At 46.9% G+C, this 26,618-nt stretch overlaps 2 protein-coding genes across 2 annotated transcripts; one reads left to right on the top strand and one right to left on the bottom strand.

Annotated features, from left to right (window-relative positions):
- Positions 1–1,063: 1,063 nt before the first annotated feature.
- Positions 1,064–10,440, bottom strand: FAXDC2 (fatty acid hydroxylase domain containing 2). Its single transcript, XM_009955673.2, has 9 exons — positions 10,390–10,440; positions 9,230–9,277; positions 6,286–6,377; positions 6,080–6,183; positions 5,217–5,338; positions 4,697–4,902; positions 3,685–3,790; positions 2,465–2,631; positions 1,064–1,220 (listed from the first exon to the last, which is right to left on the bottom strand). The coding sequence occupies exons 2-9, from the start codon at positions 9,275–9,277 to the stop codon at positions 1,064–1,066; spliced, it is 1,002 nt and encodes a 333-aa protein (XP_009953975.2). The 5' UTR covers positions 10,390–10,440.
- Positions 10,441–18,409: 7,969 nt separating this feature from the next.
- Positions 18,410–26,470, top strand: CNOT8 (CCR4-NOT transcription complex subunit 8). The gene is made up of 7 exons (XM_086470807.1): positions 18,410–18,430; positions 19,376–19,574; positions 21,220–21,413; positions 22,873–23,034; positions 23,879–24,023; positions 24,668–24,778; positions 25,122–26,470. The coding sequence occupies exons 2-7, from the start codon at positions 19,458–19,460 to the stop codon at positions 25,269–25,271; spliced, it is 879 nt and encodes a 292-aa protein (XP_086326933.1). The 5' UTR covers positions 18,410–18,430; positions 19,376–19,457; the 3' UTR covers positions 25,272–26,470.
- Positions 26,471–26,618: the final 148 nt, after the last annotated feature.

Here is a 26,618-nt window from a genome sequence, read left to right as displayed (position 1 = left end):
TGCGTGTCCCTCCTCGGAGGGCTTCCTTAGGACGTGGGTCTAGCAATGGTGAGAGGCAGCTGCCATTTTCGTCCCAGACAGGATTGAGACTTAAAAAGATCCTGGAGATAATTCGCAGCCTGTCTCAAGATCAGTTGTGCAGGTGCTTACGGATGTGCATAAAGGTATGGGTGCTTTCTCTTGAGTCCTTTCTTGCAGGGTTTCACTTATCTCCACTCAGCTCAGGACAGCAGGGGCTCTTCTTTCTTTGGAAAGTTCGTTTCTGTAGTTTATCGTTGTACTGAGTTTCGGTTTGTGCCTCCTCTTGGCGCATGGGGAGCGAGGTGAGGCTTAGCAGGAGGAGGTGATGTACCAGGGCTTCTGCCATGGAGCACATCAGCTCCCAGCTCTGCTTCCCTGTCCCGCGAGGGGGAAACTCGCTTTATGTTTGCAGGCATTAGTTGGAGTGGAGATGAGGATGTGACAGCCCCCGGTTCAGACTTGTGCTTATTTCTCGCATGAAGAAAAAGTGCTCGGGGGAAGTCAGGCCTCTGTGGGCGTGTGCAGGAGAGAGTGTTTCTAAAGCTGTGGCCCCCCGACTTCCCACGGGGTTGTGTCCCATATCCCAGGTGTTCCGAGTCTCTGGTTTTAATCCTATCGCATGTTGTTACAGAGATCTTGCTGCTATTTCTATAGCATGTGTGAAACAGGCCAAAGCATGGCCTGTGAAAACTGAGGTGTTAAAACCATAATAACAAGAACTCCCCAAAGCCATGTGACCCAGAACAGAACATACCTGGCTTACGCACAGGCAGCCAGAACCAAGGAATGGTGCAAGTAATTCAGAAAAAAAAAACCCTCTAAACTTTGTTTAAAAATAGCTTTCTAGAGCAGTATATTTTGTGCCTTAGGTAGAAAATAACAGCAAAAGTGCAGTCATTTCAAGTAGCATGTTTAAGTTCAGCTTCGGGTTTTGTTAAGTGTGAACAACAACTTGTTTCCCAACTGAAATACTATTTGTCGTAAATCGTTGTCTCTCGCTCTGCTAGTCACTGGGCTCGGCAAGCTCCGCAGGCTGCTGGGTTCACTCTTCCTTCTTGGGTGCCTCCGGGACACTTTCTGAGAGTGGTGTGAGGCTGAGGAGCACCCGGTGTCTCTCGTAGGCTTTCGTTTGCCTGAACACTGTATCTGTTCCATGCAAATAATCCAGCACTCCCAGGACTCCGTAGCACTGGTTGAACCTGGAAACCAAACAGAATAAACATCGCTGGAAGTTACCGAGGTTACCTCGCCCTTCCTATTTCCCTCTCCTTTCAGAGCCCTGATGCGCTGTCCCTGCCATTTCTGCCACTGCACCCGTCTCCCTCGCAGCTGCAATGAAGCCTGGGTGGAACTTCTGCAGCTTCCCTCTCTGGTGCCGTCGTTCCCCAGAAACGGCGGCACTGAACAACAGCCGTCTCTCTCGCGGGCAGCTCAGAGCTGCGGGAGCGGCTGGACAGCCACGGAGCCGTGGCTGCGCGCTCCCGAGGGCCGGCTGCCCTGGGACACGGAGCCACTGTGCTCCCAGCGCTGGGACGCTGGCACAGCCGGGCCGCCCGGAGCCTGAGCTCTGCGGCGATCCCTGTCCTGGCACGAGCCGAGCTTCAGAGGAAACGACTGGTAACAAGAACTGGCACTGTGGTTGGGGTGTTGCCAGCATTCGGGTGGCGATAAGAGCTGCCACGCTGGCCCCTTCTGCAGGAGGGGCAGCTCTTCGATGGAGCGGGTCTATGAATTTAGCGCACAGCTGGGAGACGGGAACACTTCTTCCATGGCTGTGGTATGTATCCCTGAACAACCTGCTGAAACTCTGCTCTCTCCAGTGTAGGAGGAGGCTGGGAACGTCTGCCAGACACTGCAACTGTTTGGGCAACGTGTTAACTGATGAGTGTCACTAATCCCAGTGAAAGGGAGAGGGACAGACAGAGAGGCTCCCTGCAGGTTTATTTCAGCGGTGTGACCTGTCCTTGCTCCATCTTTGTTCTAGATCACACGCAGTGTCTTCTGAACTTCTAGGAAGAGCCTTGCAGAGAACAGTCTCTGACCCTGTGCCTGTGCTGGGGAAAGTCCAGGTGATACCTGCTGCTCCAGACACTACGTGCTTTCCTCCCATGTAATCTTGGGAAACTTGAAACGCCCAGCCTCAGCTGCGGTGTTTGTGCTTTGGAGAAAGTTTCCAAGTCAGCTGATGGAGGAGGGCAGATACCAGTGAGGTGTCTGGCAGCTCTGTGGGCAGTGAGCTGGAGTCCTCTGAAATCCCAGTCTCTGTTTAACTGCTTTCAGAACTGACACCGTTCAGCCTGCCATCGGGCGAACTGGATGGGCTTCTCTGCTTGTACGTGAGTTGTGCAAACCCACTTCACCCTCGGAAAGGAGTTTTTGCTTGTCAGCGGTGCCAGGGCGTGGGCAGGAGGGGAGGGGGAAGCTGAGCAGTGCCCGGACGTACTTGAGGTGGTGGAAGTCGTGGAACTCCGGCGACGGCAGCAAGGGCAGGTGGTAGCCGCAGTGCGAAATGCTTGTTGTTACGAGAGCGAGGGAGAACCACGCTGCGATTGAAACGATATGAGACCCCATGATCATCGGGCCGGTCATGACAGGCAGTGTGTTGGAGAACTAGAAATAAAAAGCAAACTCTGCCTCATTAACAGGTCCACAACAAGCAGACTCTCCTCTAGGAGCTGAATTGTTTGAATTGCATTAATTTTGTGCAAACAGCATTAAGGGAAGATCTCTCTGTAAACACCGTACTAAAATTACATCAACATCAAAGAAATAACTTACTCCGAGCTGAGTTTTACTCACTGCAAAACAGAGTCACAGCCCGAGCTCCCTAAGCTTGTAGTAGAAGTTAGACACGAGATCAAACCAGGGGTGCGAGGGCAGCACGATTCCAGTAAATCACCCTGGAGTCAGAGATCCGAATTTCACCTTCACCTTGGAATAATGCTGAAGCTGCTCTTGGGAAACCCAGCTGTAAGAGGGCATGGCCTGGGGACACGTGCAGTCGAGGCAGCAAGGTGACCATCCCGGCTGCATCACTTCATTGTGTCCTACCAGTGGCACACAGGGCTGTCACTGCCCAGACCAAGCTTCCTGCACCAGCTAGGCTCAGCTGGACTCTGGAATGTAACAGGTCATTTTGCTGCCCAAAGACTGTCAGGGAGACTGACAGAGCTGGTGCGGCAGCTCAAGACTATTGTTAACAGAAGACAGTTACTTATAAGCGGGATCTTCTGAAGAAGATCTTCTCCTCTTCATGAGAAGTCCCAGCTGGAGCAGCGCTGGGAGACACTCCTGCAAACACTGATCCCAGCCACCAGCATGGAAATGATGACAGAACTCCGAGTCCACGCAGTAACCCAGACTGTGTACGTGTCACACCTCGTGCTGAAAGGACCATCTGTGCTCAAGGAAACACCGTTCAGTCAGTTCCTTATCTGCTGGAGGTCCTTGGATCTCTGCTCCTAAAGCTAGGGGAGCCCAGTGCAAACAGGTACTGCAACCCTTCTGCAGCCAAGCTTCTTGGCAAGGCAGCTTTGCTTCCTCTTCCTAAGAAAGAAGAGTCTAAGGGCCCATTTGTTTTTCTTCTCTTACCACTCCTCCTCATCCCATGGAAAGTACACTCTGTACAGACACTGGAGGGTGACCACGGGAGAATCCACTTACTATGTGTTCTACTGGGTGAGCGTAAATGGAGACCACGCCAACGGGGGCTGTCCATTCGTGGTGCTTCTTGTGGATGTGCTTATACAGCAGTGGGAGGTGGACAAGCCTACGTGGAGAAAACAGAAAGGCGGGTTTTGAGCTCTGCCAGAAAGGAACATAGAGTAACATAGCACAGAGTTTCTGCTGGGGCCTTCCCCGTGTCCCCTCTTTACCATAAGATTTCAGAGCAGCTGGGAGTAAGAGTGTAGGACTCCTGGCTTCCCTCCCTCTCCCTTTACTCAGTTGATGTGCTCACTGGCTGATGTTAAACTTCAGTCCAGATAAATCCTACAAATCAAAGTCCCTGAATGACTCATTTGCTCAGACCTGGGAGTACTACTTAGGGAAGACTCGCTCTATATTTTCAGGTTTGACCTTTCCTATTGGCAACTATTAGAGTCAGAATTTTAGGTTCTGTGGGTCCTTCATAAGAAATGGCTTTTTATGGGTTTTTTTGTGTGCATTTGTGCAAAAGGGAAATCTACATATCTCTGAGAATGCTGCACTTGCTTCTGCACCGTCTTTTGCAGGCTTTTTTCTTCCTTGCTTTAGTTTTTTTCCTGTAATGTTGGTGTCAGTGCTTAGAAGGCCTGCAGTGTCTGGAGCTGGGCCGTGTTTCGTACGTGCTGAACGGGAGACCAGTCACTGACCTCTTGAGCTTTTTTCTTTCAGGACAGTCAGTCTTGTTCTTCAGTTTTCAAAGAATGCTGGGTCACGGCTTTTGTGTAAAGCTACCTGCTTTGTTTCTCCCTTACCTTCTAAGCTGCTCCACTTTTGTTTTTACCCAGTTTTGCTTACTGGCAGCACCAAAGCCTCATGTTGTAAGGGTGGATTTCAGGACCTGTAAGTCTTCCCATATAAATACAAGACTGGTGGAAGAGGGGGGACTAGGACTATCGCTGTTGCAGGAGATGGGCATAAACTTAAAGGCATGGAGGAAAACCACAGAGTCCTGTTCCCATGCTCAGCTCACCTGTGTGTATAATAGAAGAGAACTTCTTCTATTAAGGTAAAGATGCTTAGCTCCACAAGAAACCAGTGGAAGGTGGGTAATTCCTTGCTGAAGGTGTTGCCCCACCATTTCATGATGTAGAACATGGGCACAAGCATGGGCAAGGAGATAAAGAACTGATTACACAGCGCTGTGTAGACAGCTTGACGCAATTTCTTTGTGTCCACCTGCAAAAGAGAAGTCAGGAGCTGAAGCTAAGTCGGAAGCAATGCAGTTTCAAGTTGGAAGGACAAAGAGCTTCAAGATTTGTAGGCAGTTTGGGGATCGACTTTTTAACAAGCAGTGAATCCAGATCTGATCAGTAGCATAATTACAAGAACTGCCTTGCTCTCTGCAGTGGATATACAAGACTCAGCTTGATTCTCCTTGGATTCTATCTGGTTGCAAGAGAAAAGTGTAACAGGTTCTTCTCCCTGCTCCTAGCCTAAGAGACTGCAGGAAGCGTTTAGCCAGCAGAAGAGGCAGAGTAAGAAATACTTACGGGATCGTTCTTGCCCAGCTGAATGCGATAGCGAGTAATGAAAGCTGGCTTTCCTGTGACATCAGCCACCATAAGGATTCCATTGAAGCACCAGAAAGCAAGGCCAGGCACCAATGCAGCCCCTGCGGTGTGAGGAAAGGGTAGAGGTGGGTGAATAAATTGAGAGCTATGGCTAAATTGGAAACAAAATACAGTGGCATAGTATCCTGAGGATTTTGCTGGGACACAGATGTGCCAGGTGTGTACCTCCTTGCCCTGAGATGCTTTCAAATGGAATATGGGTAAGTAAGTTCTGACATCCAGGTAAGACCTAGGGAAGGGGCAGGAGGTTAGAGCAGATGAATGTCTCATAGGTTGAAACTTGCCAAAACTGAGGCTAAGAAAGAGCTTTTCTGGAAGGCTGGGGGATCTCTGTCATGGGTGGTTTTTAAACACAAGTAGGATAAGGTTGAGTTGATCCCTGGGACCTTGCAAGGTCCCTGCCAGGCCCGTTCACCATCTGTTAATCACAGACAGAGAAGAGTTTTATAGGTGCTACACCAAGAGTAAAATTCACTGATTTTTTTACTTTGATTTTCAGTAATTAGTTCTACTGAATCATTCAGCTCTCACAGGAGCAAAGTGTCTTGATAGAGAAGCCATTTCAGCAGCAGCAAAAAGATCAAATTTTTAATCTGTATAGGGGGTCTCCTGGTGAAGCAGTCCGAAGGCAGCACTACACCAGCTGTGGCTGGCTTTGAAGCCTTCGTGTGCTTTTTCAGTGGGAGGACTAGTGGGTTTGGGAGGGCATGTCTGTGTCCCCCTTCTAGACGTAACACATGGATGGTTCCCACTACAGCAGAGAGTTGTTTGTTAAAACTCACCGAGGAGGAAGATTGTCCACTCCTTCCCCTCAATCAGGTAGTAGAACTTCAGCCATGTTGTTTGCCAGAAATGGCCTAAAGCGTCCCAGATATTCTGCACGTACCTATGGAAGCAAGTGTTCCCGTTGACCACCTTTTCACCATCTGCTTTTTCCCCTCTCCACAGAAAAGTTTCTCCTCAAGCCCCTTGGTTCGAACAATCTTACCAAGAAACAGAGTTCACTAAGGCCGTGACTATGAGCAGGCTTGTACCAAGGACGCAGGCAGTGATCTTCACGGCATGCCAGAGCTTCTCTTCCTGTGAGCAAGCAACAAGAGTAAGCGTGTGCTGCTGTGTCCCACAGTAGCAGTTTTTGTATCTGAAATGCAGGAGGTAAAGGCAGTCCTATGACGGCCCGTTTTGTTTCATTAACCCTCTAAAGAACACGCTAACAAAGCTGTTATGGGATATTGTGTGTAACTGAGGGGGGAGTACACACACATCCATCTGCCATGCTTACAGAGACCTGCAGTGTCACTGACATGGACTTTCTCTGGAATAACCAAAGGGAGAGAAAGGACCGCTGATTTTTCCCTCTGTTTCTATTTGGCACACTTCTTGGTACCTGGGGGGCTATAAACAAGGGGCTTCTGGACAACTCAGAGCAGTAGGAAAGGAAGACCTGGGGGTAAGGAATGGTGCTCTGTCTCACCACCTCCCTCACTCGATATTTTCTCCCTCCCAGTATGCAGTATGCTTTCTCCCCGCAGTAGTCGAGAGCTGCCGTGCTCAGATGATCTGTTTAACAGCTCCAGTTAATCCAGAATCACTCCTCTCAACTTTCCTCTTTGCTTTGAAGACCAGTTCTGAAGTCAGGCTCACATGCCCAGAAGCTTGCCTGTTTTCCCCAAGTATAACAGAGGTTTAACACAGGGTATTACCCTTCCTTGCAGGAGTCACTTCGCAGTGCCTTTAGGCCATCACAGGTACAACTCAGCTCTAGTACTGCAAGTGCAACTGGGCTAGTAGGTACCACGTGCCAGCCGTAAAGAACAACTGCACATTAACAAGGAGCTAAAATACTCAACTTCTCAAAAGTATAAAGTTCTCTAAATCCCCGCTCAGTCACAGAAATGTTATCGATTGAAGAAATATTCCTGTGTACAGCATAAGGGCACCTGTGACGTTAGCATGACTCTTACCACAGTTAAGGATTTTAACTACACAAAGCAACTGCAAGAGAGTCAGAAAATTACCAGTGAGACCTTTTGATTCCAGGAATAAGTATACTCAAAAAGCCGTATTCAATGTATTTAAGCGCTTAAATATTCAACAGCAAGTTGTTTAGCAAATACACGACAAATGAATAATTATCTATCGGTTAGAGTAGCCCAAGTTGGAATTGGTTCTGGAGTTCAGCAATCTTAGCTTGGGTCATCTTGGGTGAATAGGCTTTATCTGCAGAATAAATGTTTTAAAAAAAACGCAACACAGTTCTAAAATACCAGCTAGTGTCTTGTTCATTCCTCTGTCCTTCCTGTTTTTTCACTGTGGTGTTGTGCTGCACAAACAGACTGGAGTAAAAATAGCATGATTCATAGTTGCTGTCCTGTTTGTCATCTGTTAGAGAGGACAAACAAGAGAGACAGCTCGGTAATAAATGCTGAATGCAGGTGTGTTTAGGGTAATGCAATCCAGAGGAAGCCTCTCTACACAGCTTTCAGTGCTAAGAGCTTCTTTAACATTCTGTAACAGCTACAGAACGTTAAACATCGCCCAGGACTTGTCAGCAATATTTATCTGTCCCAGGACAGAACTTTGCTCATTAGCACTGAAACTTTCCTCATTAAAACAAACAACTGTTTCCTCCTATCTTTTTTTTTTTTTTTTTTTTTTTTTTTTTAAAATCAAGTTAACAATTGGGGAGGAAGTAATTTAAAGGACTCTCGCCCTACAGCTTGATGTTTGTGAACCCTATAGGTTTGTATGAGAAGCAATGCAATCAGTTGCCAGCATTATCACTGGGTGCACTGAATTACAAATGCAAAGCTGGCAAAAGCCATCGCTTCCAGCTTCAGACAGTGCGTGCTGGATTCTGGGCTGGAGAGCTGCTCTCTTAGCAGTTTCATGCTTCCAACTGCATTCATGTTATGCCTCATGTATGCTGACATGAGATAAGACTTTCTTAATCTTTAGACCTGGAACACCATCTACATATTCTTTAGAGAAAGATTACAAAGGCTATAAACAGCTTAGAGCATTTTAACAGAATCGTATCCTATACATCCTTGTTTCTCCTGGGATGAAGAAAGAACATACCAAAGGAAACTCTGATGTCTTACAAGTGTCAGAATTAGACCAAATAGTATTTCAGATTCTTTAGTATCTTCCAGCTGAAGAACTTGGAGTTTCTTTCAAAAACTAGTAACTCCTAATACTCATCAGACCCTATGTCCTGCTTTGAGACAGGCCAGAGAGCAGCTAAAGCTCAGCCCTTCAGCTATTTTAAAAGCCTTTTGGCTAGAAACTGCCTTTTTTTGAGGCTGTGTTTTTATTGCATGCGATGAAGTGATTATGTGCATGAATCTCACACAGTATAATTACATGAGCTGTAGAAGCAGAGAAGTTTAGACAGGAAAAAAAAAAAAATCTTGTTCATCAAGTCCAAGTGCTCACGCCCTGCTTCTCTTCATGCCAACAGCTCCAGCACAGCCATTTCCAAACGCTGGCCCACGGATTGCTTGAGATCTTGCCCTTAAAGAGCTTTGTACAAGTTGGCAAATTCCTTAAGTGCAGAACAGGGTTGCTGCCTGCAAGGTAACGAGACTGGGGCACACCAGCTGGGAAACATCTGGTTCAGCAGGACTGCTCTGAGAACTGGGCCCAGGCAGGCGGCACAGCTGCTGGCTGCAGGAGAATGTTGTGGTCTCTTGCCACGCGAGCAAAGATAACAACAGGCCCTTCACCACTTGGTGCTGTAGCTGCAGCCCACCAGGAGGGAAGACTGCTGGGAAAATGTCGCTGTAGAGGTAAGAGATGAGGTCCTAGTTGTGCTAAAGCAATCAGAGCGTGGATGTGTCCGTCACTTCTCGTAGAAGATGATTCAACACATCCAGCCTTCCCAAGCCCCTGCATAACGCTTCCTTTAAAAGATGACCTTGAGCCTTTACCTGCTTCTGCTGCTCAGCCATGGTGGGATATCCAGAGTCTCTTTTCATCTGAAATAAGAGGTGATCTACATAAGTGAACCTTTTACAGCTGTAGAATGGAAGATTGCTGACAACGGCAAATCCCCTCAACTTCAGTTGCAAAACCGTGTAATATTTACTCTGTGTGCTCTGTCCTGTCCTGCTCCCTCCTTCATGATGGCCATGGAGCAAAGCTGAGTTCTTGGGAAGAAAAATCCCCTTATTTCCTGACGAGTTAGTATTGTCTCAGAAGACTAAAGGGATGCAAGGGCAACAAAGAAAAATGGGACAGCAGCCAAAACCAAAGCTTTTGCCCATGGCATTGGTGTGTTGTGGCACAGCTGCCTCCCCTGACCTGGCCCAGGGGTACGTTGCACTCCGCAGCAACTCCAGCCCTTCACAGACTGCAAGGAAACGATGATATGGCACGTGAGTTCTTCCGTAACGACGACTTGCTGTTAAACTAACAAGGAACAACAAAAATCCAACTCTAACAATGTGAGTTTGTGACATGATGAATTAACGCAGTAGAGCCCCACACAGCCTTCGCTCGCGTGGCAGAGGAACTGTAAGTACATGGTAAGTGAGAAAATTATCTTTGCTTCCAGTCCTGCTATGGTCAATTGGAGAGTTTAAAGTCCTAAATGGGCAGAGGGCCATCTCATAATAGATCTCTCTGCAGTTGGCTCTGGCTTGACCATTTGTTGCTGGTTTTGGTTAAAAAAAAAAAAAAGAAACCCAAGGTTTAAGTAACTGCTGGCGCTTCACTGCTGTCCAGGGCCATGGAAAGATCTCTGCAGTTCAGGACGTGCTGTGGCTGTCCTAGGGATTATTGTGTGGCTGTTTTTATCTTGCCATAAACTATAATTAGCAAGAACTAACAAATCATTCCTTAAGGTTTTCTTGGTTTCACCTGGTCTTTAAGAACAAACACATGCATTCTAATAATATGAAGGCCAGATTACTGAGGATTGCAGCATTTAATCTATTTTGCTTTTCATATCCAGAAGGATATTCAAGCACAGGCAAACTGTGTTACCTAAGGTAACAAAGGAAAGCACAAAGAAGGTGGAAAGCACCTGTCTAAGGTACAAAGAAAAACAGTTGGAAAATTACTCATTAGAAAGATGATATTCTATTACCTTTATGATGTTAGCAAGCCTCTTGGGAGTACTCCTCTTGCAGTGTTTCAGAAAACAGGAATACACTGCCAAAAAGAAGTCCCCAGATTAGCCAGGAGATTACACTCCAGCTTTGAAATGATAGCTTTCCGAGTACGTTCTTGCAAATGCAACCCTGTTTATTCACAGGTGTTCCCAGCTCTGTTTCCCGGCATTCCATGGTGGTATGCTGGGCCGGTCACGGGCCACGGGACAGAAAAATCGGACACCTTCTTCCTGCTTGGGGTCCTGCCCTACTCATGGACAGAAAAGGACAAGGCCAGTCTGCCAAACTGCGTACTTTAGTGGAAGAAACTGATGTTAAACAGTACTGGGAAGAAAAAAGAAATCAGGCAAAAAGTGATTTGAAACTTGAAACCAGAAGCCTGAACTTCCAACCCCCTATTTCGACACCAGGGTTGTATGTGCCCCTATGGGAAATGCTGACTTTTGGTGGCAGCCTTAAAAAACAAGCTTTGTTTCCCTTTGCCAAAAAAAGCAGTGTGAGAGGTGCCCTAAGGTGCTATTGCTTAAAACGAGAATGTGTCCAACAAGTCACAGCGTCCTAGGACTTCTTGTCTTTCCCCAGATCTAGAGCTCCTCGCTATTAGGCTTTGTGAGCTACTAGAGTCTGTGAGACTTTCCATGTCGTTTTTTTTCTGCGACATACCAAGTTTACCAACCACAACCTTATTAGAAAAATACAGTTGGGCTCTAACATACCTGATGAAGAATATCTGTAAGTTGCAATCACAAATAACCTGCCAGCCCGAATAGAACAGCGTAAATAACTTACCACAGGACAAATTGATCTTATCTTCATTTCCAAAAGACTGCCTAATCCCAGTGATGTTACATAACATACGCTATATGCCCACCTCATCACACAGGTCCTCTCAGTGCAGGTGTGCCCACTGTCTCCAAGAAAACATTACTAATGCCTGAAATATGTCAATCTTGAATAATCCATTCCTTTTTGAGGCTTTGCTCCATTCCATCTTTCTGAGCAGGTTGTTTGGAGCCTTGAACACGTGAGTTCTGAGTGTCTGCACGGAGGGAGATCCCACAGCTCCTCTGGGAAATCTGTTCCAGCATTGGACTACCTCCCCTGTAAACTTCCCTCTGTGCCCCTGTGTCTAATCAGAATTTCCCTTGTTACAGCTCTTGTCCCTTGCCCTTCTGCTGTGCACCTCCCTGTCCTCCCTACAACCACCCAGCAGAGATCTGAAAACAGCAATATGAAATTATTCTGCTGAGGTAGTTCAGTAAAAACCACTGGCCATAGCTTTCTGTGGTTAAAGAGATTATTCTGCTCCCGTGTCCTTGTAGTAGGCAACGTTAGATTTTAGAGAGGCAGACATAAAAGGGGTAGCTAAGCTGCTTGCTGCAAGGTTGATGCCCCAGCGCTGAGTCAAACCCTGCCAAATCTTTGCATGCGAGGAGCTAGAGAGCAGAGCACGGTAGGAAATGGGACTCTGCTTTGAGCTTTTAGGAGGAGAAAGAGCCATTGCTTGATTGAGTCTCATATTCTCTGAGCTCAAGAAAGAGTTAGAATTATAATCACGTTTCTAGTAGTTCTCTTTTTAAAATAATCAAATTGTGACAGGAGTCTTGCTTGGGCAAAGACTTCCAGTTCGAAACAGTACTGACATGTCTGCTTGCCCTTCCTCTCCCTAAACTCTCAGTACACTTCCTTTATTAAGTCACATTTACAGGATAAAATTCTACATTATTTACATTAAAACAAGATAAATTTTGATGGATTAGGTTTTTGTCAACATCTCATTACCTAGTTTTTTTTAGTCTCTTCTGATTCAGAATACACCAAATACGTTAAAAAAGCATTCATGTAACTGTGACTGTTTTGGCAAACAAAAAAGCCATTCAACTGCTTGGCTCTGATCTCATGTTGGCATGTTACACAGCCCCAGATCAACCGCTGAAGATCCCAGCCGCCTGCAGCTATTTCCAAATATTAGCTAGAACTGGTGCTGGTTGGAAAAAAAAAGCTCCTTTTCGGTTATTTCAAGTTCATTAACACAAAATTTGATCCAAACCAAATTCTCAACCCTAAAGTAAAAGTAATTGTTTTTCCAGTCTCTTGACATTGAAGGGGAAACATACACTAGCCAATAAAGAATTATAATACTTTTTTATTATTGTTATTTCCATGTACTTCATCATTTGTCCAACAACTGTTCATTAAGTCACAAATCTGTTTTCACTGAATTTTCCACTTGGGATATCAGAAAAGGCCAGTTTATCTAAGTCATGTTTTAAAATGCTCAACATAACCTGAAATGGAAAGAACTGCCATATTTTTTTACAGCTGTTTTAACATTTACAATATTATTTATGTCCCATCTCTGCTGTCCCCTCACACTTCTGTTGCTTGGACAGTCCCAAGCTGCGGCTCCACAAGCGCTGGATGCTCCATGTACTGCACCCCCTTCCTGACCCGGCCAGGCAGTCCCGCCGCTGGCAGGGGCGGTGAGGGGCCAGGTACGGCTGTGTGATAGCCTGGCTGCCTACCACGTTCCGTGGTATCCCCTTCTCCCTCCTGCTCGAGTCTTCTCTTGTAGCCCTTACTTCACTGGAACCAACCCTTACGGCGCACAGACAGTGGAAAAACAACCATGCCCGAGAGAATAAACTATTCGTGAAAGTCTAGAAAGGGAAACATAAGGACAACTTACCTGGTCACCCGAAAAGCTGCATTTCGGCCACACTACGGGGACAGGCACAGCTCTAGTCGTCGTGTTTGGTGGATGTCCCGCTATGCCAAGCACCTCCCAGACCCGAAGGCGACCACAGTTCCTAGAAGAGCTGACAGCTGTACTTTACACAGCCACGTGCCGTCGCCTTTTAACGATTTCCTCCAAGTTTCTCTCCTACCTTGCCAAGCTGCTACAGCCCTGAACCCTGGCTGCCCGTTCTTTGCTCACCTCCTGCTGACGGTAGCCTAGGAGAGGTCCTTTGTGTCTATTCAGAGCCCAGAGCTCAATGCCTCACCTTTCGCTGCTGCTGTGGAAACTTTATGAGGGTTTAGGCAAAGGCGACGGGGGTGTGTTTCCAAGCAGGAGCTGGCTGTCCCCTCCCAGACAAGTCATGTGAAGCCAGTGCCATGTCACTGTTAGTGCTGGCAGTGTTCCCTGTGCATATGCGCTCGCTGTCACTCACTTCGGCATTTGGAATACATCTCTGCAGGTGAGAGCTTTTCATCAAGAGTTAATGGCTGTATCTGAGAATAGAAAAACACCTACACCTTAAAGACAAGTAGTTCTCATAATGTACTAACTCATGTTTCGAGCACAAAATAGCCTGTGCCAGTGCAACTGAATGGCTCAAGGGTGTATTTGTTAAAAGCAGTAAGGGCTACTGTGGAATTTGGAACAAAAACCCCCCAGCAGTCAAGTTTTCAATGTGTTGTACCGAGTCTATAACTTACACCAACACTGTTGCCACACAGCGTCCTCAGCCAGTTACAGGTATGGATTCTCTGTAAGGACAAGATGCAAACAGGTTAGCATGTGCTTGGGCTCAGTTGTCTTTAAAGACAATGTTTACAGACCACAAAGTCTGTAATTACGGTATTGCAGAGAGCAAGATGTAATTTACAGTATCATTGGTTTTTATTATGCAAATGCGGCCCCAATCTCTGTTACTTACCCAATACACGTTGCTCTGTTAGGAACTAAGCTCTGAAAACTGAGGGTGTTACTCACCATAACTTCCCAGTTTTATTTTTCCACACAAGGAAAACCAAGGAGTATCACCTCTGCCTCAAGGGTAGCCTGGTGCGGCTGTTCACAGGTAAGCAGCATCTCCGGCGAGCAGCAGCTGGAGCTGCAGAGAGGGCTGCACGCAGGAACAGCAGCGGTGCCTCGCTGTCTGTGCCTGGTGTCTTGTACCTACCACTACATCTGTGCTTTTATCAATTAACTGTTTTCTGGAAGGAGAGGATTCCCAGAACTCCCCTCCCGACCTCACGCTGCTTGTCCTCTTAGCGCAGTAAACATTCACCGTTGCTTCATTTCAGATTTAAGACCGTGTTACTGCTTTCATTGACCGTTTCTCTTGACTAATCCTAACTATTCCCTAGTGGGGAAACAGTTGGGAATTCTCAGTCGTTGCTACGAATCGTTATGTATCATAGACAGCAGACTCAACAGGGAGGAATGCGATTCCTTCAAACAATTCACACCGGTGCAGAGGAGGAAGCGGGAAGGGGCATTTCGGGAGAGGAGTGCTATGTGGACGCTGTCCTCAGCCGATCGTCGTTCGGACTGGAGCTCGCACTGGACTGTCCATCCCACAGGCAAAAGTGGGTGAGAAGCCAGTGAATGTCACAGACCTCAATGTTTCTTTTTAACCGCTGCTCAATTCTGACACGGGTATCTCCGAAATATTTATACCCAATAGGAACAGACAGCTCGGCATATGAGTCATAATTTACCTTTTGCTGCAAGTCTGTGCCTAGCACGGGTTGGCAGTGATAGAAAAACTGCTGCTGCCTGTTGGCCAGGCTGTGCCCTGCGCTGGCATCTTCACCACAAACCCTCCAACGTTCGTGCAGTCTGTGCTGAGGCACGCAAGAAGCCTGATTTCTTCTCAGCAGGAAGGCTTTTTGATCGGACGCTTCGTAAAAATAACTTCTCTTTCGTCACTCTCCACGGTTTTTGTAACAGTCACCGTTTGTTTTGCTGTTTGAAAAAAAAAAAAACCACAGAAGGAGAAAACTTGTGAACTACCTTTGAGGGTTGTCCAGACCGCCATTGACAGCTCCTCCAACGCCAACGAGGAATCTGAACTCAGCACACCTCACCTCATCATTCATTCCCTGCGTTCTGAACTGTATTTCTAACTAGATGCCAGGGCACGTGTGTGCCACCACCCAGTGCTGCAGCAGTGGCTTTGGAAGCACCTGTGGAGCAAGGGAAGGGTTAGGAGGCTGGAAATGACGGCCTTGCCGTGATGGTTCACACATGTTCAGCAACAGTGGCATCTTTTCACGCTTAATTCATGTTTTAAGATTGCCATAAGTAAGTTTTCTACTATTTGCGGTGTAACTGAGCTCTAAAGGAAATGCACAACCGTTTCAACAGGGCACGATCCAGGACATGCAGCTCAAGCTGACTAATGTGAAAATGTTGAGCTAAAGCCCTTTCTTTCACCTTATGGTGTAGCAGGTCTACACACACAAACTGCTGCTTTACTCTGGTCTTAACAGAACCATGTAGAGGGAGGGAGTACTCTTCCAGAACTTGATTTGGAGTGCTGGACCTGGAAGAAAGTTTGGTAACTTCCAACTACAAGAACTACAGGACTTTTTGAAAGAGCAGGGTGCCTTTGTCAGCTATTCTTCATCTTTATTAGCCGTGATCAAAATTAGCCATAACTGAAACAACAAATTCTGATGTTTCCAGCTCTCACCACCAGTGCTTGAAAACATCCTTGAATTGCTTTTTTTTCTAAACTACATGCAAACTGGTAAACATTAAAAGTGTAGTTTATCACACATGATTATTTCCTGCAATACTTTTTTATTAGAGCAGCAAGGCACAACATATTTTCAGTGCCTGAGAAGATTCATCCTCCCATTTTCCCCTGGATTTAACATACTTCCAAGCACTGGGGTTTATGAACAAGGAAAATATAGTAATTTTCTCTGAACTCTTTAGGGAAAAAAAAAAAAATTCTAACCTTGTACTTACAGAGTGCTGTAATCTAACCTGCTGCATTTACCTGCTAGCAGCGTGTGTTTTCTTGCTCGAAATCCCAAACTCAGGTGACCACGGGATGAAAGGTGATTACTTTCTGCCAATTGAGCATATTGCATAATGTATCAATTGCACAACACAAGAGACTGCAGAGCTGAGAAAGCAAAATGGTGACTGCCTGTCATCTATGGAGATAAACTTTGAATCAAAATCGTGTTCAGTAATGGGATGTCACAAGATGCTGACAGCACCAAGGTCACTCGATAGAGAGCAGTACTCGGAAAAATCTTTTCTAAAATGCTGAGGTGTGGACATTGAACCTGAGCCACTGAGCTATGTCTAAAGTCTACAAGGTACCCAGATTTGTTTTTCCAGCTACTTGTATCAAGATGGGAAGGAGTGGCTGGAAAGCTGCCAGGCAGAAAATGACCTGGCGGGGTGCTGGTCGACAGCCGGCTGAACATGAGCCAGCAGTGTGCCCAGGTGGCCAAGAAGGCCAGCAGCATCCTGGCCTGTATCAGCAACAGTGTGGCCAGCAGGAGCAAGGAGGTGATCATGCCCCTGTACTGGGCACTGGTGAGGCTACATCTCGAATGCTGGGTGCAGTTTTGGGCCCCTCACTGCAAGACAGACATGGAGGTGCTGGAGCGTGTCCAGAGAAGGGCAGCGAAGCTGGTGAGGGGTCTGGAGAACAGGTCCAGTGAGGAGCTGCTGAGGGAACTGGGGCTGTTTAGTCTGGAGGAGGCTGAGGGGAGACCTTATCGCTCTATAACTGCCTGACAGGAGGCTGTAGTGAGGTGGGGGTCAGGCTCTTCTCCCAAGTAACAAGCGATAGGACGAGAGGAAATGGCCTCAAGATGCGCCAGGGGAGGTTTAGATCGGACATTAAGAAAAATTTCTTCACCAAAAGGGCTGTCAAGCGCTGGAACAGGCTGCCCAGGGAAGTTGGTGGCGTCACCATCCCTAGAGGTGTTCAAAAACCACATTGACGTAGCACTTCGAGACATGGTTTAGTGTGCATGGTGGTGTTGGGTAGATGGTTGGACTTGATGATCTCAGAGGTCTATACCAACCTAATGATTCTGACTGTAAGTAGCTGAGATCCAGTGAGAGGAAAGACTCCCAAATGTCGCAGGGGTGACAGTTCTGCAGTATTTTATAACAGATGCAGCCCTGTCCAGAAGGCTGGCAATCTAAAAAAAAAAAAAAAAAAAAAAAAAAAAAAAAAAAAGACTACCTAAGCTTAATTACTAGTAGATAAGCTTCCAAATAAATTCAGTATCTGCCGTCCGCATCAGCCAGCAAAGCAAGTGTTGGCAGCGATGTTGCACAAGAAGTCACATTATGCTGCTTTACCGGATACAAACTTCTGTTGCTAATGTAATTTAAATAGCATTTCTGGGACAGAAGTCAGCCTCAAAGTTTGCAGCCATAGTAGGAACTTCAACAACAACTTTTACGCTTCTGCAGGAAGAGGCAGAACTTTGACTAACGAGCTTGCTACGTGTCAGCTACAGCGTACGAGCCACACGTGCCCGGGCAGCAGCAGCACTTTGCCCTCGAGTCTGCCCTGAAGGATACACGCTCGTCCCGCTCCGCCGCCCTGCGCGCCCACGGCTGGGCCGCCCGGCAAAGGCCTGGGGGCCGGCGGGGGCCCGGTGCCCCGGCACAGCCCGGGCCTGCCGCAGGCCGCGGCCTCAGGGTCTCTGCTGCGACCGACTCGTCGCCCTCCGGGGACGGAGGGGCGGGCGCCGTTTCTTTTGGGGACGATCAGCCGGGGTCTGGCACTGCCGCCGCCCCAGGGCACCCGGCCGGGGGGCTGCCGGGGGACACCCCCCGCCGGCAGGCTGGAAGCCCGCCGAGGCCACGGCCGCCCAGCCTGGAGCCTCCTGCTCCCCCAGGGAGGGAGGGCACCCAGCTCCCTTTTCGCTCCCCCCGCCCGCGGACTTTGGACTCGCCCGTCGCTCCCACAGCAGGGAGCCCGAGCGAGTCCATTAGCCGCACTGGGGGGGGGGAGGGGGAAACACGAGCCATCAGCAGGCCAGCGACTCTGCGCAGGCGCACTCCGGATAGAGCCCCACGTGGCGTCCCATCTCCCCCGCCCCCTCCCTTTCCCCTCCCCTCCGCGGGAGCGCGCGCGACCGCGACACAGGCGCGCGCGGCAACGTCCCCCCGCCGCGCGCCCCTGCGGCTTTACCGTATCTCTCGCGAGAGCAAAGAGGCAACCCGGAAGTCCCGCCGCTCCCGGAGGTTTCATCGCGCCTGCGCGGCAGGCGAGCGGCCCGGCCCCGGCTTCCGGGCAGGTAGCGTGGGGGAAGGGATAGGCGATGGGGAGCGCCGGAGCAGACGAGTCGCGGGGGGGACTGAGGGCTAGAGCGGCCGGGCGGCCCGGCTCCTGGAGCGCGAGCGGCGGGGCCTGGCGGCGCGCGAGCAGGTGTGGGCGGGGCGGCCGCGGGCGCCGTGCGGGACCCCCGGCTGAGGGGACGGCGCGGGGGGGGGGGGGGGGGGGGGGTTCGACGACACCCGACACGGACGGACCCTCCCGCTTCCCGCCCGGGATGAGCCACGAGCGGGCGGCCCCGGCCCTGCGCGGGGCTGGCGGCGGCGGGACGGGCGGGCGAGTCTTGAGGTTGGTTAAGTTGGGTAAAGTCCCGCCGCCGCCGCGGGCAGCCCCAGGTCGCAGGGCCCGGCCAGGGGCCGGAGCGCTTGAGCCCCGCTGGCAGCGGTCTGGGGTCGCGGTGGCGGTGATGCGGCAGGAGGCGGTCAGCGAGCGGTGGTTTATCCCGGGGGTAGCACCGCGCGGCCGTAACGCCTCACTTCAGGGTTTGCCGAGTGCCATCCGAGAGGCTCGTGTCCATCGCTGTAGGCTGCCCAGCGTTCTGTTACCGTTCCTAAAAGCGATCGCGAGAGCTGGACGTTGAACGTGAGGATTCCCTGCTTGTACATCTGAGCCCAAAGTTTCAGAGCGTGTGCCAGGAGAAGAAGAAAGGCAGGGAGAATGGCTCTGTTTGTAAATAACCGGACTGTTAATTGTGCATCCGCTCCTGTAACCCGAACGGATGCTCTAGGTTTTCTTCTTGTTCGCCGTGTTTACAGGAAGTGCCAAAAGCAAGAAAAAACTTGGTGTAAACTTTAAATGGGCTGTTTGAAGCTGAACCTGGAAGTGTGACAGACTCCAGCAGAGCATTCATTCTTATGCTTAGATCTTCTTTCATAGAAAGCATTATTTATTTATCTGTTTAATGCAGCAGCTGATAAGATCGCGCAGCTTGCGGTTCTACGCTGTCACCTGAAGTCGACATCAGCTGTCTTTACTCTGGTCCCTGCAAGATGCCAGCAGCCCTCGCAGAGAACAGCCAGGTTATCTGTGAAGTATGGGCAAACAATCTGGAAGAAGAGATGAGGAAAATTCGAGAGATTGTTCTAAGTTACAGCTACATTGCAATGGTAAATATTTTATACTTGACCTAATTGCCTTAGTCAAGGGATTTTTTGGGTAGGGGAATAAGTTGATTCTTGAGCGAGACATTATTTCCCCCTGTCCCCAGTCAAACAGAGCCAGAAGTGGTGACAAATTAGAAAGCACTTCAGCAGAAGCTTTCCAGAATTTAATACAAGTAGTGTTGAGTATGGATTGAATGGAAGATGGGGAAGAGAGAGACCACTTTACAAACCTGTTTTCATTTAACATTTAGCTATTTGTAATGTATTAGTTTGTGCAACAGAAAAATGAAGCAGGCCAGATGTACAACTGGGTTTAAATCTTTAGTTTTCCACCAGTGTTTTCATTCTTTGAATGTCTTTCTCTGGTTATGGAAGATGCCATGGTCCTGTAGGACAAAAGGCCTGCAAGTGACAACTAGTCAGCTGGGCTGCCTCCTTTTTAATGAGGTCAGATGTTGATTCTTAGGGAAGAAAAATATTCTGGCTGTAGGTATGGCAGTGTGTTCAGAAAGCTTTGTTTAAGACAACCAGAATCTCCCCAGAATCTCTTCTTGCTCTTACAAGTCTGTAGCTGCTTGACAGGAGCCAGTTACATAAATAACTGGTTTCAGTTCTGATACTGTAAGCTATGCAAACTTTGCTTAGGAACTTCAAGATATGAAAAGTCCTTAATGAAAGTGTGGCAGAAAACTTGATGCCCCTGCAGAGTGTGTAGTAGTTCAGTGTAGAATGCAGTTGTGTAAGTGAATACGATTTTTTGTTGTTATATGTCAATGGGAGATGAGGTTTATTGCTTCTGTTTGATCTCACTGAAGGTGTGCTTATGACCTGCTGGAGTGGCTGTGCTGTAAGAGCGGACACAAAAACATCTTGGGCAGGGGAGAAATTTTGTCAGATCCGCAGCACTCGATTCTCATGGAAGTTTTTGCGTAGGCTGTAGTCAGTGCAAGTTACGTGACCTAGTCTGAGAGTAAAAATAGTGTGGAAGTTTGGGTTTCAGCAAAGATAGCACACGGTCACTGGCCAAGTGAAATATTTTTCATCTGTTAGATGACTGCTCTGTTGTTAAGGTCTGTTTTGATCAGCAGTAGTTTTCATTAATGCAGGCATTGGCCGTTCCTCAAAACCAGTGAAGGTTATCACTGCCTGGACTATCGAAGGAAGATGGTCAGAGTGCTAGACTGAACTTGTATTTACAGCGTGAAAGAACACTGAATAAATACATTTTTAAAAGTCCATTTTAGTAGATTTAGGGAAAATGAAAGAGTTAGTCCTTTGCGAGAGGGAGATTTTTAGATTATACAATAGTGCATATTGGATGGCTTCATAACATTGGGATAAAACAAAACTGTGAGAAGGGATACCTGTAATAAATGAACAACTGCAATAGTTAACCAATAGTGTACGGTTTTTTAGTGTCTGACTTGTAGTAGTTTAAAAGCTGTATGAATGTGGAAAAGGAGGAAAAAAAAAGTGTGTGGTGGGTTTTTTTGTTTGTTTGGTTTTGGTTTTGGTTTTTTTTTTCCAGAAGAATTCAGAGTGCAGTGCTGAGACCTGCAAGTCTGGAACTGAATAGACTCTTAATGGAGTGATAATAACGGCTCCTAATAGAGCAAGTGGTGAAATAAGTTTTTCCCTTCTCTGCTAGGACACAGAGTTCCCCGGAGTTGTTGTAAGGCCGATTGGGGAATTCCGCAGTTCCATAGACTATCAATACCAGCTCCTTCGGTGTAACGTTGACCTTCTGAAGATCATCCAGCTCGGCCTGACTTTCACAAACGAGAAAGGAGAATATCCTTCCGGCATCAACACCTGGCAGTTTAACTTCAAATTCAACCTCACGTGAGTCTCTCGAGCCAGGGAATAATCACCTGTTCCCTTCTGCTGAAGGGATGCTTTCCTTTGGCAGCTGCAAACGTGTGTTCATCGTTGCTGGCTGGTTCTGAGCAATAAAAATTCAGATTATAACGTAGATTAGGTGGGAACCTATTTTGGCATGACAGGCGTTTGCCATATTTCTGGAAGTCAAAGCCATGCTAAAATCCTGTCCTTAATACCCTCTCGCTTGACAAATAGTCTATCCTTAATAATTTTATGTGCCTTCAACTTTTTTCTGGAACCATGTTGTAGTCTGAAACTTTATACATTATACATATATATATATACACATTATATTTATATATATATAAAAAATCCATCTCTTTCTGCTAAAAATAAATGTATGTGCTGTTTGCAGCAAAAAGGAAAATACCTCTTTACAGATCCATGCTGAAATATTAACTGGAATCTAAAACCCATGTTGGTGTAATCGTCACACCTGTTTAGGAGAATGAATCCTGCTAAATGGAGTGTGGCAGTTCTTGTCTCCTCCATATGCATGTCCTCGCTTACAGCCAAAACAGGTTTCATTATCCCTTCCCCTATAATTGTAAAGACAAACTCAGCATAATTACCCCTAGAGCTGCCTGGAAACAAAGAGAGGGTTTATCTGGCAAAAAGACAATGTTTATGGGAAGTCAGTCGGTATTTTTATGGAACCGTCATTGGGAAACATTACAAAAATTCATAGCCAGTATATGCAGATCATACAGTTCTCGGACCCAAAGGCTGCAATATCTGCTTCCACAAATATATGAGCCTCTTAAAAGGACTGAAATCAGTGAAGTGGTTTTCACAGCCTGTGGTCACTTTGTTTGACTCAGTTATCTTATATGGCATGAATTTTGCTCTGTGTGTTGCCGTGTCCTTCCCTCCCCCACCACCCTCAAATGAAACAAACTAGTCCTGAACTCAGGTTCCTGCTCAGCCCTCCGCCAAGCCTATCAGACCATCACCCATCCCGGCCCTCCTTCCCTAGCCAAGTATTGCTCAGTTGTCATTGCTCCCAAAGATGGAGCTGGAGGTGATGATAAGGTGATATGTGCTGTGAAGTGAGAAAGAAAAATGTAGACAGGAGTGATGCGCATCTTTGTGTGGGAGAACTCCCCTTTGCGCTGCGCGCTCAGCTGTCGTGCTCCCTTGCAGAAGTGACCTCCGTTGTTCTGTGGAGGTGGATTCTCTGGAATTTGCACTAGCAACAGAATATGAACTAGTTAGGATCGCAGGACGGCTTGTTACGGCTGTAGGAGGCTGCAGTAGTGTATTAAAACTGATTCAATTTGAATTTTCTAGAGAGACAAATGTGGAACCCAGAGATAGCCTACTGGTCACTCCAAGTTTTGAAACACAGTGTGGGGAGAATTTTTCTAAAGTCAGCCTGACTTGGTAGCACCTTGAGTGCAAAGCTGCTTTTCTCCTTCAGGGAGGACATGTACTCTCAGGATTCCATAGACCTCCTCGCCAGCTCGGGGCTGCAGTTCCAGAAGCACGAAGAAGAAGGGATCGATACCCTGCATTTTGCGGAGTTGCTTATGACATCTGGGGTCGTCCTTAGTGACAGTGTGAAGTGGCTGTCCTTCCACAGGTAGGTCCGAGGTGGTCACTGACGCTGTGAAGTGAGAAATGTTTTTTTGCTCAAAATACTGCTGCTTTTGTCCATGGAGACTGACACAGATTTTAAGGAGAAGAATTGGCAGCTCTGCAGTTCTTAAAATAAGCTTGAAGACACAAAGGCTGAGTTGAAGAAGTACGTGTGCTTGGCACTTCGTTCTGTGCAAGCGCTTCCTGTGGTCTGAACTTGGTGTGTGCGTGGCTTGCAAATCCTTTCGCTGTCACAGTCTTCCTCTATGGAAGAAGTTATTAACAGGTTGAAATGTGATTTTTACACTTTGTGACTTGTGTGCATCATGAAGGGAGGTTTCTGCTTCTCCCTTGCAATGGTGGTGGTGTTCTCAACTTCCATCTTGTGTTTACGTAGAGGAAGAAATCTGTGTAGTTAAGGTGTTTCTTCCAGCATTTCAAGCAACTTGATTACAAAGCCTCTGGTCCTTGATGTCATCACAAGTGAGAGGACTCAAGGGAGGAGGAGGTGGTGGTGGCAGCAGACACTTAGAGGGTTTCCTGCTTTTCCTTATTGCCCATAACTACAGAAACTTGCAGTGTGGGGAAGGAAAGTATGTTCTTCCCAAAGGCTTAGCTGTTCTGCAGGGGGTTAGTGGAGGCACTCAGGAGGCAGTCAAAAGTCCTGCGTTGACATAGATGATCAGGATGAGTTCTGGCTCTGATTGAGAGGAGTTCTACGAATATCAGAAAATGTTAAGGCTTGAAAGCTGCAGCATGTAAAACTCCTGTGAAAAAAATGAAGTACAGGTACTGACCGAGTACAGGTGTTGCCTGCTTACCTGGTTTCTGTATGTTTTCATTTTCAGTGGTTATGACTTCGGCTACATGGTGAAGTTGTTGACAGATTCCAGGTTACCAGAAGAGGAACATGAATTTTTCCATATTTTGAACCTTTTCTTCCCATCTATCTATGATGTCAAGTACTTAATGAAGAGCTGCAAAAACCTCAAGGTACTTGTATCTCCCCAGCAAGCGACAGATGGGCATCAACACTGTCCTTGTACAGTGAGCCCGGGGACAGAACTGTGGCCTATGTCCTGGAACATCAACAGCCAGCAGTCACCCCTAAGCACCTGTGACTCTGTTTCTGATAGATGCCACCGCCCCAGTTTGAGACTTACTCATAGGTGTATTATATAGGGGACATTCCCATAACCTTCCGGTTTGTGCATCAGTCATTTCAGAGGCTAATTATAATCCAGCATGCTTATCTTCCCCGTGCAAGGCAGAGTGTTTCTTACATGAACTACTCCATGACTTAACTGGTAGACACTCAGAGGGTTGAAAGTAATTTATCTACTGAATCACAGCCGTGGTTGAGGAAAGGGAGGGAGAGGTCCAGCGTTTGTGACCTATGAGTGTACCCGCAGTCATCTCGAGTACCTGCAGCAAGGTACCTGTATTTGAGAAGAGGGTTTATGCATTTTTGAACAGCATTTACCGCTGTTGCACTCACAGCTGGTGTGTGTGTGTGTACTGCTGGACCCCGCATCAGTTCATCATAGTCAGTGTTTGCCCTCACGTTTTGGAGAAGCATGGCAATTCTGGGAAGGGATGGATCTTCCAAAATCAAATCTGTTCTGTTCTCGTGGCAGGGTGGCCTTCAAGAAGTGGCAGATCAGCTGGATTTGCAGCGAATTGGACGACAACACCAGGCGGGGTCGGACTCTCTTCTCACGGGAATGGCATTCTTCAGAATGAAGGAGGTACTGCAGTACTCTTCTTTGTGGGTCTTCCTTCTCCAGTTCCTATCTGTAAATGTCAACATGCACAATGGTTTTTATTTTGTGGGGTGTTTGTTGGGGTGGTTTGTTTTTTTTGAGCCTTGTGGCCATCATGCTCCAAACTGTCAATAATGGGAACTGCCGATATGGGCACGGACTTCTGTTTACTCCTCTCTTGTGTGCTTGTTTTAATTTGCATGCTGCATCGTAGAGGTGGCTGACTGCAAATGAGCTGTTTAATTAACAGTGGGTGCTTTCTGATTTAGAGGCACAAGTAAACAATACCTGTTTCTCACCCCTTTTTTTTTTTTTTTTAAATCTGCAGTTGTTTTTTGAGGATACAATTGATGATGCAAAGTACTGTGGGCGGCTGTATGGCCTTGGCACAGGAGTGGCTCAGAAACAAAATGAAGATGTGGACTCAGCCCAAGAGAAAATGAGCATTTTGGCTATTATCAACAACATGCAGCCGTGATAAGCAGTACCCCTCGGCAGAATGTGGTTACCATATTGGCAGCTGCTGTCCTCAACCATTTTCCCTAATAGTGTCTCAAACAAAAGGCATCTACAGCCTGCAGTTTTGCTGAAGAGCTGCATCTTCATTTGAAACCCAGAAGAAGAGAGTTGACTGAATTCCTAATGCCAGCATTTGTGGTTTGCCATCTTTTTTAATACCAAGGGCAAAAGACAGAACCCACTGTGTATACCTCTCCGTTTTTTTCCTCTTTATACTGTACAGAATCTGCAAGGAAGATGTAACAGCAGAATATTCAGTAGAGTTAAGGGTATGGAAACCCAGTGAAAATGGACACAGACATGCACATAAACTTGCAAATTGCGCTTTATAAAGCTTATTTTAAAACTTCTGCATGTTGTGAGGGTGACTGCTTCACCTCATGTTTTGCTTATTTTATCTTCGTGTAGTCTGTGGAAATTGCTCCCTTTGATCACTGCAGAGGTTTGGGAATGGATGACATTAAAAATGATCCTTGCAGCTAAAAATATTCAGAGATTTGCTTTAACAACAAGGGGAATGGATATAACTGGAGCTGATTTGATCAGCTCTCCATCATTGCTAATTCTGTATGGTACAGCCTTGACCCATGCTGAGCCTCAGCTTAGTTCTTGTGGGTATTAATAAACTGGTCTGGAAATAGATTAAGAGGCCTAAAAGTTCACCTTTGACAGGGGATTGGATCACTCCTCTGACTTCAGTTTTCTTCAACTTAACTTACAAATTTTATTCTTCTCCTTGCAATGCAAGTAGTTCAGCAGATGGATAAATATTGTTCCTCTTCTCCCCCCTGCTTCTCCAGCCCCTAATTTTCTGCTTAACAACAGACAAAACTGCTCCATTTCTCCTCATTATAAACATCTGAAAAGTAGAGGATGGAACAACTTGGGATTCTGACTTTTTTAAAAGTGAGCTATTCTATAGAATCTTTTTTTCTTTTTCCCTCCAACAGCTCTGTAATGACATTTCCTAAAAAAACCAACCAAACAAAAAACCCAAAACCCCTTTTGGACATGGCAACTTAAATTTTAAGACTTTACCTTGCCTTTTAAACAAGCTTAAACAATCTACTATTAGGTGTTGAGGTTTAGAGCTGGTATTTAAAATGCTTGTAAATACTACTTGTTTTTACTTTCTGTAAAATAAATTTTTTTAAACCAGGCCTTGTTGTGGAGTTTCCATTCCCAAAGTTCAGGTTTTAGAATCTGAATTTGAGCTCAAAGATGCTCAAGTTTCTTTTTTTACCATTTATACTGTGCTACTACTGGGGTACTTCCTAGTAAAGTCTGCTTTTGAGCTTATCGTACA

This window comes from Leptosomus discolor, chromosome 10 (genome assembly GCF_034619465.1).
Source record: "Leptosomus discolor isolate bLepDis1 chromosome 10, bLepDis1.hap2, whole genome shotgun sequence".
In the NCBI taxonomy this organism is placed as follows: Eukaryota; Metazoa; Chordata; class Aves; order Leptosomiformes; family Leptosomidae; genus Leptosomus; species Leptosomus discolor.
This window is presented reverse-complemented; position numbering and strand designations above follow the sequence as displayed.